Source organism: Psammomys obesus, unplaced genomic scaffold (genome assembly GCF_907164565.1).
Source record: "Psammomys obesus unplaced genomic scaffold, mPsaObe1.curated_primary_1811, whole genome shotgun sequence".
NCBI lineage: Eukaryota > Metazoa > Chordata > Mammalia > Rodentia > Muridae > Psammomys > Psammomys obesus.
Window position 1 is genome coordinate 2,252,444 of NW_026585698.1, and position 15,510 is coordinate 2,267,953.

The following is a 15,510-nucleotide window of genomic DNA, read 5'->3' on the forward strand; positions in this document are numbered from 1 at the left end:
AAATTGTGGTTACGTGTCATAAATACGTAGATTTATGTACGTATATAGATGATACTGACTTATATACAAGACCAGGCCCTGGATTCAATCTCGGAACCAGAAACAATGAGTAAAATAAAATAAAAGCCAGATGGAGAAACATGTAATAGAATAAAGCATGAAGGCAGGTGTAGTGGATCCAGCCTCCCTATCTGCTATCTCAGCATTTAGAAGATGGAAATTGCTGAGCTCACACCAAGGTATACAGCCAGATCCATCTTCAAAAGGAGATAAGGACGGTGCAATTCAAGTGGGAAGCAGAAAGATAAGTTAAGGCAACCTTTACTACATAGCAAGCTCCAAGTCCCTGTCTCAAAAAAGACAAACAAAAAATAATATAAAAATGAAAATAAAACGTTCACTAGTATCTAGATGCTGGATACATATATTTGTAAGTATATTCACTATAAAGTCTTTCAACCTATCTGAAAGTTTACAATTTTCACACCAAAATGTTGGGAAAAGGTTATACTGCGTTTGAAATCTAATATTCTTTGTTGTTATTCAGCTTATCTTTCGTTTAGTTATTTACTGTATGCATGTTTGCACATGACCACAAGCCACAGTGCATCTGTAGAGAACAAAAGAAGGAACTTGTGGAAATCAGTTCTCTCTCTGCCATGCAGGTCCCAGGAATCAAATCCAGGTCATCATCAGGTTGGCTGCAAACACCTTTACCCACTGGATCAGCTCACTAACCCTATTTTATGCTTCCATATAATTTTATTTGTTTGTAAGATTTACTTGTTTTTATTTCATGCATGTGGATGTTTGTCTGTATGTCTGTGTACCATACACATACAGTAGCCAAGGACACTAAGCATCTCTCTCCAGCCCTCTCATATTTTTGTTTTCAACAGGGTCTCACTTCATAGCCCTGGCTTGTCTGGAACTGGCTACTCAGATTTGCCTGCCTATGCCTCCATACACCCTCAATACCAATAATAGAATTAATAGTATACACCAGCCTGCTTACCTACAGATTCTACAATATTTATTTATTTAAAAAATAAATGATATGGCAATTACAGAGTACCTGCAGCAAAGCATATTTTAAAATACCACCTATAACAAAGTCTTATTCTTCCTATACCTCAAAAAAAAAAAAGGAAAAAAAAAATCCAAATCAGATCAAACCCATAATTTAACCAACATGTGAAGTGACATGACAGAGATACACTTAAGACTTAACAGGCTCAGAGAGACATCTTAGTAGTTAAAAGAGCATATTGTTCTACCAGAAGACCTTGGTTTAGTTCCTAGCACCGACACAACCATCTAACTCCAAGTTCAATGAGATCTAATGACACAGATGCAGGTGAAAACTCACCCACATAAAATAAAAGATCACTCTCAGTGTTGCATGCATGCCTGTACTCTCAAGACTTGGGAAGGGATCTCAGAGCATGGTAAGAGATGTGGCTTAGTTAGAAGAATACTTATCTAGTGTGCATGAAGCCCTGGGTTCAATCCCCAGTACCACAGACACCTAGTGTAGTGACACTTGCCTACAGTCCCAACACTTGGGAGACAAAGGCAGTAGGATCAGAAGTTAAAGGTCTTTTTCTGCGAACAAGTGAATCTGAAGCTAGCCTTAGAAACACGAAAATGGAATGATGGCTGGCATTCAACTGCAGGAGTGAAAAATATAAGGACAAAAAACTTTTAAAGCCTAGAAAATAGTATATATTTGTTATGCCATTATTTCTTTGTATATGTTTGAAAATGTCCTTAATAATTGTTTTTCACTAGTACATTCTACATTTTTATTTTAAAACCACTAACACTGGGGCTGGAAAGATGTCTCAGTGTTTAAGAGCACTGTCTGTTCTTCCAAAGAACCTGGGCTCAATTCCCAGCACCTACATAGCAGCCCACTTCCAAGGGATCTGACATCTTCACAGTGATGCACATAAAAAATAAAATTAAAAAAAAAAAATAACACTAACATTACAAAATATACAAAGCTTCCTCTGACCATTTAGCACTTTAATGTATCCTTTTCAAGAAATAATATTGGTATTCATTCTTTTTGTTTATACTTTATAAATACAAATCTAACCCATTTAACATTGTATATGTTTTTAATTTGTTGATAGTTTAAGTCATGTATTTTTATAAATAGCATAATTTATATGTAGCATTCTGTAATTTTTGTCCTTTGTGGTGCTGCAATGGAATCTATCTGACTTGGTTTTGAGGCACTCAAATTCATCCCATTTAACTGCTGCATGCACTCTATGGGTTATTCCACTGTTCTAGCCATTATTTTGCCTACCAAATGGGCAGAGGGATAGATTATATATATATATACACACACAGTATATGCCTTACAGTCACAAATACTGCACATAGTACCGCTAATTCTTTTTTATTATAAACATTCTCAATTTTCTTTTAATGACATATTATTAACCTTTCCCACAGGTTTCTTCTTCTGTTTAGAAAAGCTTCCCTGGCAACTCTCTCAGGCAAGCCCACACTCATCCTCCAATATGTGCTTTCTTCTTGAGCACCTCTTTCCTTCTCTTAGCCCACAAAGTCTTTATTAAAAATGTTTTCCAATAAACCTCAACTTTTTTTAAAAGATTTATTTATTTTATGTATATGAGTGTTCTATCTGCACTTACATCTGCTAGAAGAAGAAATCAGTTCACATTATAGATGGTTGTGAGCCACCATGTGGTCGCTGGGAATTGAACTCATGACCTTTGGAAGAGCAGATGGTGCTCTTAACCACTGAGCCATCTCTCCAGCCCGCAAACCTCAACTTTGCAACAAAAAGAAAGCAAGACTCCCTCTTCAGGAATCAAGTAACTATTCACTTATTAATTTTGCAAGAAAAATTTTCAGCACATGGTATAAAATGAAGATTTGATTTTTCTTTTCAGTCACACTTTGTGTATGTGTGTGCCTGGTGTGCACAATCTTGGGTACTGCTCCTCAGGTAACCACCCACTGATTTTTGAGGGCCAGGGTTTCTTACTGGGCTGGAATGCACCAACTCAGATAGGAGTGCCACCACAGTGGGTCTGTTTCTTCTGTGGATTGTAGGAATGCAACTCAGGTCTTCATGCCGCAAGGCAAGCACTTTATACCCACTGAGCCCTCTCTCCAGCTACATCTACCTTATTATCTTAATACTACTCAAAAGTCTGTTTTACCTACACTTATTTATTGTCTGTGTGTTTGCATACCATGGTTCATGTGTGAAGTCAACAATTTGCATAAAGCAGTTCCCTCTTTTCATTATATAGGTCTTGACTCAGGTCATCAGGCTTGGCCGCAGGTACCTTTACCTACGGAACCATTTCATTGGTCCCAGTAACATACACTCTTTTCTCATTAACAACTGCCTTCTGACACAAAACATCCTTTTTTGGATGTTTTATTGTTTTGAGACAGCTCTTCACATTGTAGTTCAGGCTGACTTATGTATCTCACTATGTAGCCTCTGCCGACTTTGACTTAACGGGATACACCTGGCTCAGTCTCCTCAGTGTGTGTACCATACCTGGCCTCTAGAGCAATAAATGCTTCTGGCATGTTTCCACAGCTCCTTTTATTTAGCCTTGCTTGTTCACAACTCCTATTCTATCTACCCCGCAGTTTCAAACTGTAGAAATACACATGACCTGGTTTTCCGCTGGGAATTTGTAATTGAACTTATGGCCTCACAAATGCTAAGCAAGTGCTCTACCATTAAGCTATGGCCCCCAGTACTACATATGTATTTTACTAAGGGCAAGAAAAGAGGTGAGGCTTGAAGAGATACCTCAAACTTGAGTTTATTTAGCTTCATCAAATTTCAAAAGTAAACACCAATTAAAAAAGCTAAAATCTACATGCTGGCAAAGCTACTTACTTCCACAGTGGTTGCAGCTTTTTGAGTCATTTTTCCAACAAGGTCAACCTGTTCATATCTGGATTTCATGTATTTTTTTGCAACTTTGTATACCCACTGTGGGCAAGTTGCAGAAAAAAGTAAGGTCTGAGGATTGTCTTCTGAATCTTAAACAAACAAAAAGAATTCAAATGTTTTCTTAATATCCCATGATGTAGCCAGCTTTTAAAAATCACCTCAAGCTTCAAAACAAAACAAAAACAAAAAAATGAAAAATTATGAACCTGGGGCAAGTTTTTAACATACAAACGTCAATGCAACTATTAAACTTTCAAATGAAAAAGAAAACTGAACAAAGAAGAAAAGTAAGAGCTTAAGAAAGAAATGGTAAATGAGTTAGTAAATCTACGTGGAATAATTACAGAACGATCAGGAGAAGATTGCGGATGCTTTTGTACTTGCTTTTTTAGGGAAAGGATACCAAGTAACTTTAATTTTGTTAGAATACCAGGAGACAAGGTAATAAAAACTATGACATGAGTTCACAAGCTTTTATCAAAGAACAGCGGCTCATATACTTATTTCAACTAGGACATACCAGTTTTGTAGGATTCATGAATAATATCTTCAACTTGTTCAGCAAAACCTAAATCTAACATTTGATCTACTTCATCAAGCACAACATGGCGCAGCTTCGAAAGATCCAACCGGCCACTTTGCAGATGGTCTTTGATCCGCCCTGGAGTTCCAACAAGGATGTCAATACCATTCCGAATTTGATTGACTGTGAGGAAAGAAAAAGCAGGAATATGTTAAGATCAAATGTCTGCTTTTCCGCAGATGTAAAATTAATCAATATAACTCTCAACTCTTGTATTTACTCACTCTGGCTTTGATATGATGTTCCACCATAAAAACATGCCACACTGAGTTTTCTAGTTATATCTTTGAAATCTTTGGCTACTTGATTTGCCAGTTCCCTTGTTGGTGCCAAAACGAGTACCTGAGCAAGAAATTTAAAAAACAAAGATACATCTTTTTTAAAGACTGATGGAATTTCAACTAGAAAGGATATTTCTATAAAGATGCACTTAGAGTAAGAATCTCAACATTAGCTTCATAAGCACTTAAAGACAGAGCTGGGTGTATTATTAGTGGCCAAACAACCATCTGTCATGCATAAACTGGGTTTCATGCCCAGCCCTAGGGTGTGGGGGCAGAGAACACAAGTATCAACAATAAGAGCAGCTTATATTTACTACAGCACATTTTATCAGACTTCAAAAGTCCCTTTCCTGAGTTGGAAACAGTTTAGTTGGCAAAGTATTTGTTTAGCATGCACAAAGCCTAGTGTCCAATCCTTAGCCTTACATAAAAGAGTGATAATGTATCCTTACAATCCTAGCATTTGAGAGGTGGAGGCAAAAGGATTGTCCTCAACTATATAGTGACCTCAAAGCCAGCTTAGGCTACATGAGACCCTATCTCAAAAAACAAACAAAAGTAAATGTAAGAGTACTTTTTTTTTCTTGCCCACATATATATATATTATATATTCTATTTATTTATTTATTTATTTATTTATTTATTTATTTATTTATTTATTTATTTATTTATTTATTTTTTACTTATTACAATTTATTTACTTTGTATCCCAGCTGTGGACCCCCCTCCCTCCCTCTTCTCCTCCCTGTCCCTCTCCCAGTCCACTAATAGGGGAGATCCTCCTCTCCTTTCATCTGACCCTAGCCTATCAAGTCTCATCAGGACTGGCTGAACTGTCTTCCTCTGTGGCCTGTTAAGGCTGGGCCCCCTTAGGAGGAGGTGATCAAAGAGCCAGCCAGGAGTACTTTCTTAATGAGGTTCCCAAGCTGCTTTTTATGATTTCTTGTCCCTCTCTATTCCTCCCCTTCACACGTATATTACTTCCCTAAAATACAGATCTGTATCTATAGACAGAGAGACAGATATTGAACATTATTGCTGACTGTCCAGCTCATCCACTCAAATGAAAGGTCAATGAATGTAAAAGTTTCTGTCAGGTGAATCACTGTACTCTCTGCACTTTAAGAGGCAACTGCTACAGAACAAGCACTCCAAACATACTTGTCAAAGTAAAGGCAGTTCTCACACTAGGTGCTCGTGCTTTCTATGAACTGGTAAATTTCATCAGTGAATTAGTGAGCTTTGTCATGAAAGACAGAGGTGGCATTAATTGGACTATTCTACAGACATGGAACTTGAGTCACAGTGAAGCTGTAAGTCTTGCCCAAGGTCCAATAGCTAGAAGCAATGGAGCTGTGATCTCAGGAACAGCCTTCTAACAGACTAACATAGGATATAACCGTTTCCTTTCTGCATTACTTGCAATTTTGTAAAAATTACTGCATAACCTGCAAATTTCAACAAAGAAAGACAATTTATCCTGTAAAATAATACAGCCAACATGAAATGAGATCTTAAGCCATTCTGATGTTATTCTATTCATATGCATGTGAGTTTGCTTTTATAGTGTAACATTAGGAGTATTTAAAGGCACAAACATACCTGTTCAAAACATTATGATGACTTTTCTTCTTCATTGTTACAAACCTTAAAGTGCACACAGGTTCTAAAAATGTCAAATTTTAGACTAGAATTTTACTAGTTCCCACTGCTATTTGATTATTGCTACTTATAAAGTAAGATATATCTCTAGTACCCAATTAACAGCAATATCACTGCTGTAATAACATCATAAAGCCAGACAATTAAATAATACTCAACATTTACTGAATCACCAACTGAGTATCTCATTAGGAAATTCATTACTTAAAAGCAAAGGTCAGGAATGAAGAGAAAGCTCACTAAAAGTAGTAGATATAAATCCTTCTATAAGGCAAATTGACTTCATAATACAAAGTTATGGAAGGTATCTATATATGCAGAGATATTTCATTTGTGTTCATTAACTAATCTATTTTAACTTTTCGCAAATTTTTTCCTATGTGAAAAATACCAAATTTTACTCTAGGAATCAAATTTTAACTTTGTGAAAAAGGGGTAATGATTCTATAAGGGAAGGGGTATACCTGACCTTGAGACTAGTAAAATTCTTTCAGGGTTTGGGGTACAGCTCAGTGAGAGAGCATGAGCTTAGCATGCACAAGGCCCTGGATTTGATTCCAGCACCAAGAAAAAAACAAAAACAAAAACAAAAGATTATTTTTTTCCTCTGTCCCTTTTCATTAATGTTAAGCGCTTTTACTCCCTTAATAACCGTTACCTTTGGTGAGCGGCTTTTTTTAATTGTTTCTTGATTTCTTTGGAGCCTTTCAATCAAGGGTATGGCAAAAGAGAATGTCTTTCCTGTTCCTGTCCGGGCTTGAGCAATTAAATCTTTTCCTTCATATACAGGACCAAAGGTTTTAACTTGAATAGGAAAGAGATATGTTACCCCTCGACCTGTAAAATGAGATTTCATTAAAATTTGTGACTAGCATTAGGAAAAAGTAAATTCATTTGAAAATGACAATCCTTATTCTTCCATGACTGCCTACAGACATATTACCTAGTAATGTTTACAGTTATTCCTACCCCAAACAGAAATTAGAATGAAATTGGTCTGATTTGACAAACACATGTAACTCTTACAGTTAAACCAAGTCAGAATAAAGAAAAGAATGATGTAGAAATAACTGCAATTAAAAAGAGGGGGCTATTTATCTTTCATATTCTTCTTTTTGTCAGAAAGGCACCAGAGTTGTATAAAATCAGCAGCAGATTTACAACATGAAAAGCACAGTACCTTTCAGAAGCTTTATGGTCTCCTCAGAAATAGAGAAATTAGAGAAGGCTCCTTCCTTCTGTTCACGTGTTAGAGTCTGTAAAAATAAAACCAAAATTCTAAATAATATAGTTTATATTAACTGTTACTCATTTTGAGAGGCAAAGAGAGGCTTCTCAGACAGTGTCTCCTGCAGTCTGGGTTAGTCTCAAACACGCTATGCAGCAAAGGATGGTCCTTAATTCTGACTCCAACTCTAGAGTACTGTGATTACAGTTGTACCTGGCTAACCATTTCTATAAATGGCAAGTTTATTTATTTTTTTACATACAAACATAAATATATACATAATCTTACTATATATGCCTGGCTGTTCTGGAGTTTGACAGGGTAGCCTCAAGAGAGCACCTGTCTCTGTTTCCCAAGTATTAGAATTAAAGACATATACCACCATGTTCCATACCATAAAGTATATTCAAAAATAGATTTTCATCCTTTAGTGTCTTTTTTAAAAAACTATGTTTATTCTTAATTCATGTGCTTGTGTGTATACCAAATGTGTGCTGGTACCCAAGGAAGTCAGAAAAGGCATCCAGTCCTCTAGACTTATAGAACCTGATTAACAGGCAGTTGTGAGCTGCCCAATGAGGCTGCTGAAAATTAAACCTGGGTCCTCTTCCTAGAGGACTCATGCACTCCTAACTACAGAGCCATCTTTCTAGGTCCTGCATGCACCCCACATGCCCTTTTCTCCTCCTTAAGACAGGGTTTCTCTGTGTAGCCCTGGCTGTCCTCGAACTCACTCTGTAGACCAGGCTGGCCTCGAACTCATAGACTTGCCTGTCTTTGCCTCCTGAGTGCTGGGATTAAAGGCATATACCACCTTCTCCAGCTAAACCTCCCCCCCTTTTTAATGGAATATGCTATATGTCTCTACAACCATATTCAGGTGATTACAGAACCATGAAAAACTACTCCACTATTGATGCATATAACACTATTACTGGTCTTTTTATATAAATGTGTGTGTGTGTATATATATATATATATATACACGCACACACATATAATTTGAAAAAAAAATTTTTTTTTTTGAGTCAGGGTCTCTCTACATAGCCCTAGCTGTCCTGGAACTCACTTTGAGGACTAGGCTGCCTTCAAACTCACAGAGATCCATCTGCCTCTGCCTCCTTAGTGCTGAGATTAAAAGTGTGCCCCCATACCTAGCTATAATTTGAATTTTTGGAAGCTTAAGCTATTCCTTATTTGTACAAGTGTAGTAGACTAAGTTAAATTTAAATATATAAGTTCCTAAAATTAAGTTGTTCTCAAGCCTCAATTTGAAAAAGGCAAACAAACAGAGATAACATCTACATGAGTGTGACTGCATAAACTAATAAAGTCTGCTCTAAGTAGTGAGACAAAGCAAGTGGGGTCCACGGCCCTCCTCTGGACTCACCAGGCACAGGCACAAAAATGTACAGACACATACATACATGCAGGCAAGCACACATGTGGCAGGTCACAACCACCTGTAATTCCAGTTCCAGGGGATATGATACCCTCTTCTGGAGTCAGTAGGCATCAGAAATGCACACAGTACACTTAAACATACATGCAAACAAAACAAACTATTCTAAGAGATGCAGCAGATATAAATCCAGCACAGCTGGGCATGGTGGTGTACACCTTTAATCCCAGCACTTAGGAAGCAATAGCAGGTGAATTTCTCTCAATTCCAAACCAGCCAGCAAGCGCTACTGAGTAAAACCCTGTCTCCAGGGGAGGAGAGGAGGGACTCTCTATAGTGGTATGCACCTGTAATCTCAGCCCGTGGAAGGCAGAGCCAAGAAAATAAAAGACTCCAAAGTCGCCGTCAGCCACCTGGGAGGTCTGAGACCAGCCTGAGCTACTTAAATGAGACCCCATCTCAGACAAATAAACAAACACCTACAGTAGGTCTTGAGTAGACTCTACACTAAACCTGTCTATACTTCCCAAATTTTAAGATCCAGAGAAACTGCTTAAGAAAGGAAAAATAAAGGAGGTAGGGTAGAGGCAAGTTGGTTCAGTAGTTAAAGGCACCTGCTGCCAAGCTTAACAACCGGAGTTTGATCCCTGGGACCCTCATGGCAGAAGGATAAGTGATTCCTACAAGTTATATTTTGACCTCCACACAGAAAGTAAATGTTACCCAAAAAAAGAAAGAAACAAGGGCCAAAGAAAAAAAGGCGGCTCAGGTTTCAGCGCTACTGGTTCTATGGTTCAAATAAGAACATTAGACACTAAACAGGACACAGTATATAATCAATTCTAATGAATCTAAAAGATCATGCTGGCCTACATTTCAGAGACATAATAATGTATACCTCCTCTACTGTATCACTTGATTTATGAGAATTTTCTAGGGATGACACTCGCTTTGACCTTCTTTCATACTCATCAACATCCCCGTTTGGCAGGTCTTTTCTTCTTGACTTATGAGATGGAGAGAATTCATCTGAAAATCTACTAAGTTCTTCTTCGGTGTCTCCGTTTAGCTTCTCTCTCATTTTAGCTTTTTTGGGCTTGGGAGCATCCAGGTCATCTGTAGCACCATTTTCTCTTGTTTCTGTTTTCTCATCGGATTCAGAATGGTGCCTTGACTTCCTTCTATCACTCTGCAGACAAGGAAAGTAACAGTGACAAGCTCTCCTTTTAGGACTTTAAAGAAGCTCAACTATGATTCCCCAACCAGCTAAACTCAACCTACAAGTACACTCAACACTCTACCTGCAAGAAATCCAGACTGGTTAGTAATGCCGGAGTCTGCATCTTACCTGCTTCTACTTGTCGTGCCATCTCTTGCCTTTTCAAGACTTAGCCTCTATAACATATCTAATCCCATCCTAAAGTTTTTAGGAAAGTTAAATAGTTCCTTCTCAGGAAAAAACAAACAAACAAAAAACAAAAACGAAGCCTCAAAATTATTTAATTAAAATACAAATAAAAACTTCTACATCTCCAAAAGGGGAAAAAAATGTATTGAGTACCTACCCATCATTGTGTAATGCTTTCGGCTTATCTTGTTTAATCTTCATAACCCTATCAGGGAAGTACAGGTCCATAATCCCTTATCCGAAATTCCGAAATCCATAAAGCTCTGAAAACCGAAAGTGTTTTTGTAACTTATATGGAGACAAAACCTTATCTGATCTGAACTCACTTGACTGCAAATTTAACTACAATGAATGTGAAGCTACTTATTGTCTTTATCCCATTTAGTATGACTACCCATATGAAATACTAAGGCCGCAGGTCCCCAACCCTTCTAAGGATTTCCAGCTTATGAGAATTTTAAAGCACATCTAGCTCCAATGATTTTGGATAAGGGATGGTGAACCTGTATTATCTTTGCCACTTTAAAATGAAGAAACAGGATTTCAAAGGTCAAGTACGTGCAAAGGTTCTAGAGGCTACCCTGCAGGTGGAAGTGGAAGGAATGGAATGTAGCCCTGCCTGACCTGAGAGTCTATGTTCTTTCCACGGACGGCATGCTTTCTCCCTGAATTAGTTGTTCTGTTCAGATATAGGGTCTTATGCAGTTCAGGAGCCTTTGACACCTGACCTTCCTGCCCCACCTCCAAGTGCATGGATTACAGGCATGTACTAGTAGACATAGCTCTCCTTCAACTATGACAACTGATAGATTAAAGGAAAATAAAACTATGTAATTTATGCAAAACCATTTATTACACTTCCATAAAGGACTATAACACTGACAATTAAGACTGCTTATGTTAACAGAACAAAAAAAGCCAAACACCAAGGCACCTTTCTATAACTTCAATTTTAAAATGCAAAAGTAAGACCAGAGAGATGGCCCAGTGGGTAAGAGCACTGTCGACTCTTCCAAAGTACTCAGGTTCAATTCCCAGCACCTGTATGGCAGCTCCAAGGGATCTGACAGCCTCTTGTGACCTTAGAAAACAGGCATGCACATGGTACAGACATAAAAACGGGCAAAATACTCATACACACACACACACACAAAATTTTTTTTAGGTTTTTTAAAAATACCAAACTGTAGGCAAGTTCTTTTTTTAACACTTACAGACCACAAAAATTTATATGGAAATTTAGTCCTTCAGAATCACTTGGTCAGATATATAAATCACTTGCTTCGATGCTACCTAATAACTTAGCAATAATTGATTATACTAAAAACTACAAGCACCGAATTTTCACCATGCTGATACAATTTTTTGAAGTGTTTTAGCATTAAATTTTCTCATTCATAAAATAGTTGGAAAAAACTGAGTAATATGTGAAAATGCCTTAAAAAATCTCTATCATTGGATATTTAATTAACTGTACTAGTCAACAGCTTCCTAAACCATGTAAGTCCTATAGAAAAACAGATTATTTATAGAGCAAGCATGGGGTTTAGGAAGTTGAACTTTAGGAAGATGGAGCAAGTCAATGTAACACCTCTAAGTCCAAACCCAGCAACAACCTGAAGTGCTGAAAACTAACATCACTCTCTGCTGGCGCCCAGGGCCTGACTGTCTCCTGTCTCCACAGCTGTGTGAGGTTAACTCTTAGCTCTCAACCTTTAGTGCTTCCTCTCCTCACCCTTACTTGGAAGCTCTAATCTTTGCCCTCAGCACACACTTCCGGACTCTTTTCCTTCATTCATTTTCTAAGAACTTGAATTCCCTAGTTCAAAATATCCAAACTAGAATTATCTTCAGCTCAATGTTCTATTTCTGCTGGTTGGTATTCCAGTCCAATTCCACATCTCTAGGTCTCTTTCATAAAGGGCGATCAACAAGCATAACATACTGAAATATAAGGATACACAAAGATCAGTCACTTTCCTCATAAATCTTTGGAAACTATTCAGAATATATAAGAAAAGTTAACTTTACAAGGAAGCACATAAAAGTGCCAATCACAAAGATAACACTGGGACAAGACCTTGAAGGGGAGTGAGATTACTGTACACTGGTGTGGTTGGAAAAAAAATCTAGATCTTATCAGATGCAAGATTCAGATGTGAAAGGAAAACTATGTTTTTCAAGAGGAACTAAAATTAAAAGAATTGACTGAAGATTACACTTATAATCTACCATAGGAGCCTACAATAGTAAAATTCAAAGGCTTGGGAGTTGCTATTTAAGGGGCAAAGAGTTTCAGCTTGGGAAGATGAACAGGTTCTAGAGACGGATGGTGGTAGTGACAGCAGAAGAATTCTATTATAATGACATCAAGTTCACTTAAAAATGGTAAAAAACGGAGCTGGACAGATGGCTCATAAGAACACTGGCTGCTCTTCCAAAGGTCCTGAGTTCAATTCCCAGCAACCACATCGTGGCTCATAACCATCTATAATGAGATCTGGTGCCCTCTTCTGTACATGCACACAGAACATTGTATACACAATAATCTTTTTTAGAAAATGGTAAAATTGTGGGCTGTGGTTGTTAAAACTGCATCGCTGAAAAAAGAAGTGTCAAAATGTAAATTCCAAATTTAGTGTATTCTACAAAACAGAAAAATGAGAGTTGGGAATATAGCTCAATGCCGGGCATTTGTCAGGCATGCCAGTGGCCTCAGCTCAATGCCCATTAGGAAGGTGGCATGGAAAACTGAAGGGAAGAGGGATGGCTGGTTGGCTATAATTTAAAGTTTACCTTGGTGATATAAATCCCTGATCTCTAGCACTCTACAAAATAAATATCAAATGTCATCTTTCCAAAAGTCTTTTCATCCTGCTCAGCTTTTTTTCTCCAGGTCAAATGTCTCCAGTAAAAATTTTACCTGTGCATTTTCTTAGAACCTTAAGATCCTCTACTTTTCGAGGTTTGGGGGGGGGGTGTTTGTTCCTTTTTTTTATTTTTCAGACAGACGTGTGGGTAGAGCCTATAAAATTTCCTCTAGAGGCTCCCGGTGGGCAGAACCATTTTGCATACTTAATTAGTTTAAGCTCCTTAGTACTCAGCAAAATGTGGCACAAATTAGCCTCAATGAATACCTGTGGATTGAAAATACTGACAGTAAGGGCTACTCCAACCCCAAGAACTCCACCATTGCCAAACCCTGGTCACCCTGGCTGTGACGTTATTCCTTAAGCTTCTATTACCCAATCATGGATGGTTGTAACCCTAGGATAGCCTTCCCTGAGACTGCTGCAGACACGACGCCGCGACAGAGAAGCAACACATAGGCAAAGCCATCATCTTTCTTAATTATGTTCTTCGAAGGCCCTGGAAAACCAAATGAAGGGCCTCGCCGCCACAGAAAGGGTAAACGAGCAGATTCCACGGCGATGGGAGCTCAAGTGTGCCCATCTCTTGGGAGAGATCCAGGCGCAAAGGCCGACGTCGGGCTGAGGTGCCACGAAGCCGGGCCGAAGCCTAGGTCCGTTCTCCTCCAGGTCTGGGCGTGCGGCGATGGGGATGGTCCCCGGGACCTCAGAGGATCGAGCACGGCGAGGGGAAGCCTTCCCTCGGACGCTCGCGCCGGATCCTGACAGGTCGTCCCCTTCAGAGACCGCTCCCCTCCCCGCCCAGGCCAGCGCAGCCCGAGGGAGGCGCGGCCCAGCCGCAGCGCACCTTTTGCCTCTCCTTCCTCTGGCTCTCGGACTCTTCCAAGGGTGCCTCGAGCTCCATGATGTCTCCCCAGAGGAGTTTCCCGGGCATTACTGGCCGCCGCCACCTCCCGCCGGGTGCGGTGGCCACGACCACCTACGGGCACCGACAGCGTGAAAGGAAGCGGGGGCAGGGCGGCCGCGGGCCAAGGCCATGCGTCACTTCCTGGCCACGCACCGCACGGCGGGAGCAAAGCCTCCCGACTTCTCCCCGAGGAAACTCTTCCGAAGAGCCTCGGCCCTCCCTCAGCCAATGAAAACGCGAGACGCTCCTACGGGCCCGCCCACGCTCTGAAGTGACAGGCTTCTCTAGAGCACGGGCCAATGGCCAGGAAGGACGCGCGCGCCCCGGCGCAGCACGCATTCCAAGCGTCCCCCTCCCCCCCTCGGAACGCCTTCCTTCCCGGCATGCCCTGGCAGCGCCCGAGCAACCCCCTCACGGGCGGTGGGGAAGAGGGGCTGACGCGCGGCGCTGCAGCTCCTGGGCGAGCACGAACCGAGGCCCGCGGGAGCGCCACGCGCCGTGCAGCCATTCGCCGCCGGAAACTGCGGCTCTCCGCCCCGCCCCCCGCAGTGGGTGGAGCGTTAGCGAGTAACGGCTTCCCGCTAGGCGGGTGGACGGGGCAGTAACGCCGAGAATCGCTGGGGTCTGCAGGGTCGGGTGGGTGTGAGGCGGAGGGCGAGCTGCACGGACGTCAGCCCCGTAAGCAGGCGTTACGTTCTGGCTTCATTTTACTTCTCACGCTCCCCAGAAGAAAACCCACCGAGAAAGGAAGTCATTTGTCCAAAGCCCGTAGCGCTGGCTGTACCAGAAAACTGATGAGAATCCAAGATGGACGCACCAGTCTCAGAACTAGTTTCCCAAAGTTGGAAGGGGATTGCTCCTATGAAACAGAAAGAATAGGAAAAACAAAGGACCCCAAGATAAGGAAAGCAAGCCCAATGTGTCTGACATTACCTATTTGTAATAATCTTACTGATCAGGATTAACCGCCTTTGAGTTAAACAAAAGATACCAGTGCCATCGAATTGACTTCTTGATCTTTTTGTGTATTCACAAAGAGTGGGTGCGATCCCCAGAACCTCATGGGCCAGGCGATCCTGCCTGAACAACCCCAGATTTCTGTTTATCATTTAATGATCTCTTCATTCAGTCATCAGCTATTTCATTCCTGAGGGAAGACAAGACAGCAAACTTGAGATGTGGGAGCAGCAGCATTTTTGGAAACT

At 40.2% G+C, this 15,510-nt stretch overlaps 1 protein-coding gene across 2 annotated transcripts in view; it reads right to left on the reverse strand.

Annotated features, from left to right (window-relative positions):
- Ddx50 (DExD-box helicase 50) overlaps positions 1–14,558 on the reverse strand; it is a 33,170-nt gene extending 18,612 nt beyond the window's left edge. Inside the window, exons 1-8 of one of the 2 annotated variants that reach the window (XM_055598892.1) lie at positions 14,246–14,320; positions 10,686–10,791; positions 10,019–10,309; positions 7,671–7,746; positions 7,149–7,327; positions 4,769–4,886; positions 4,482–4,667; positions 3,905–4,050 (exon numbers count right to left, since the gene is read on the reverse strand). In XM_055598892.1, coding sequence (XP_055454867.1) covers positions 3,905–4,050; positions 4,482–4,667; positions 4,769–4,886; positions 7,149–7,327; positions 7,671–7,746; positions 10,019–10,201 — 888 coding nt within the window. In that variant the 5' untranslated portion in view covers positions 10,202–10,309; positions 10,686–10,791; positions 14,246–14,320. Of the gene's footprint in view, positions 1–3,904; positions 4,051–4,481; positions 4,668–4,768; positions 4,887–7,148; positions 7,328–7,670; positions 7,747–10,018; positions 10,310–10,685; positions 10,792–14,245 lie in introns of both variants that reach the window. The other variant, XM_055598891.1, reaches the window with a different exon arrangement.
- Between the last annotated feature and the right edge of the window lie 952 nt (positions 14,559–15,510).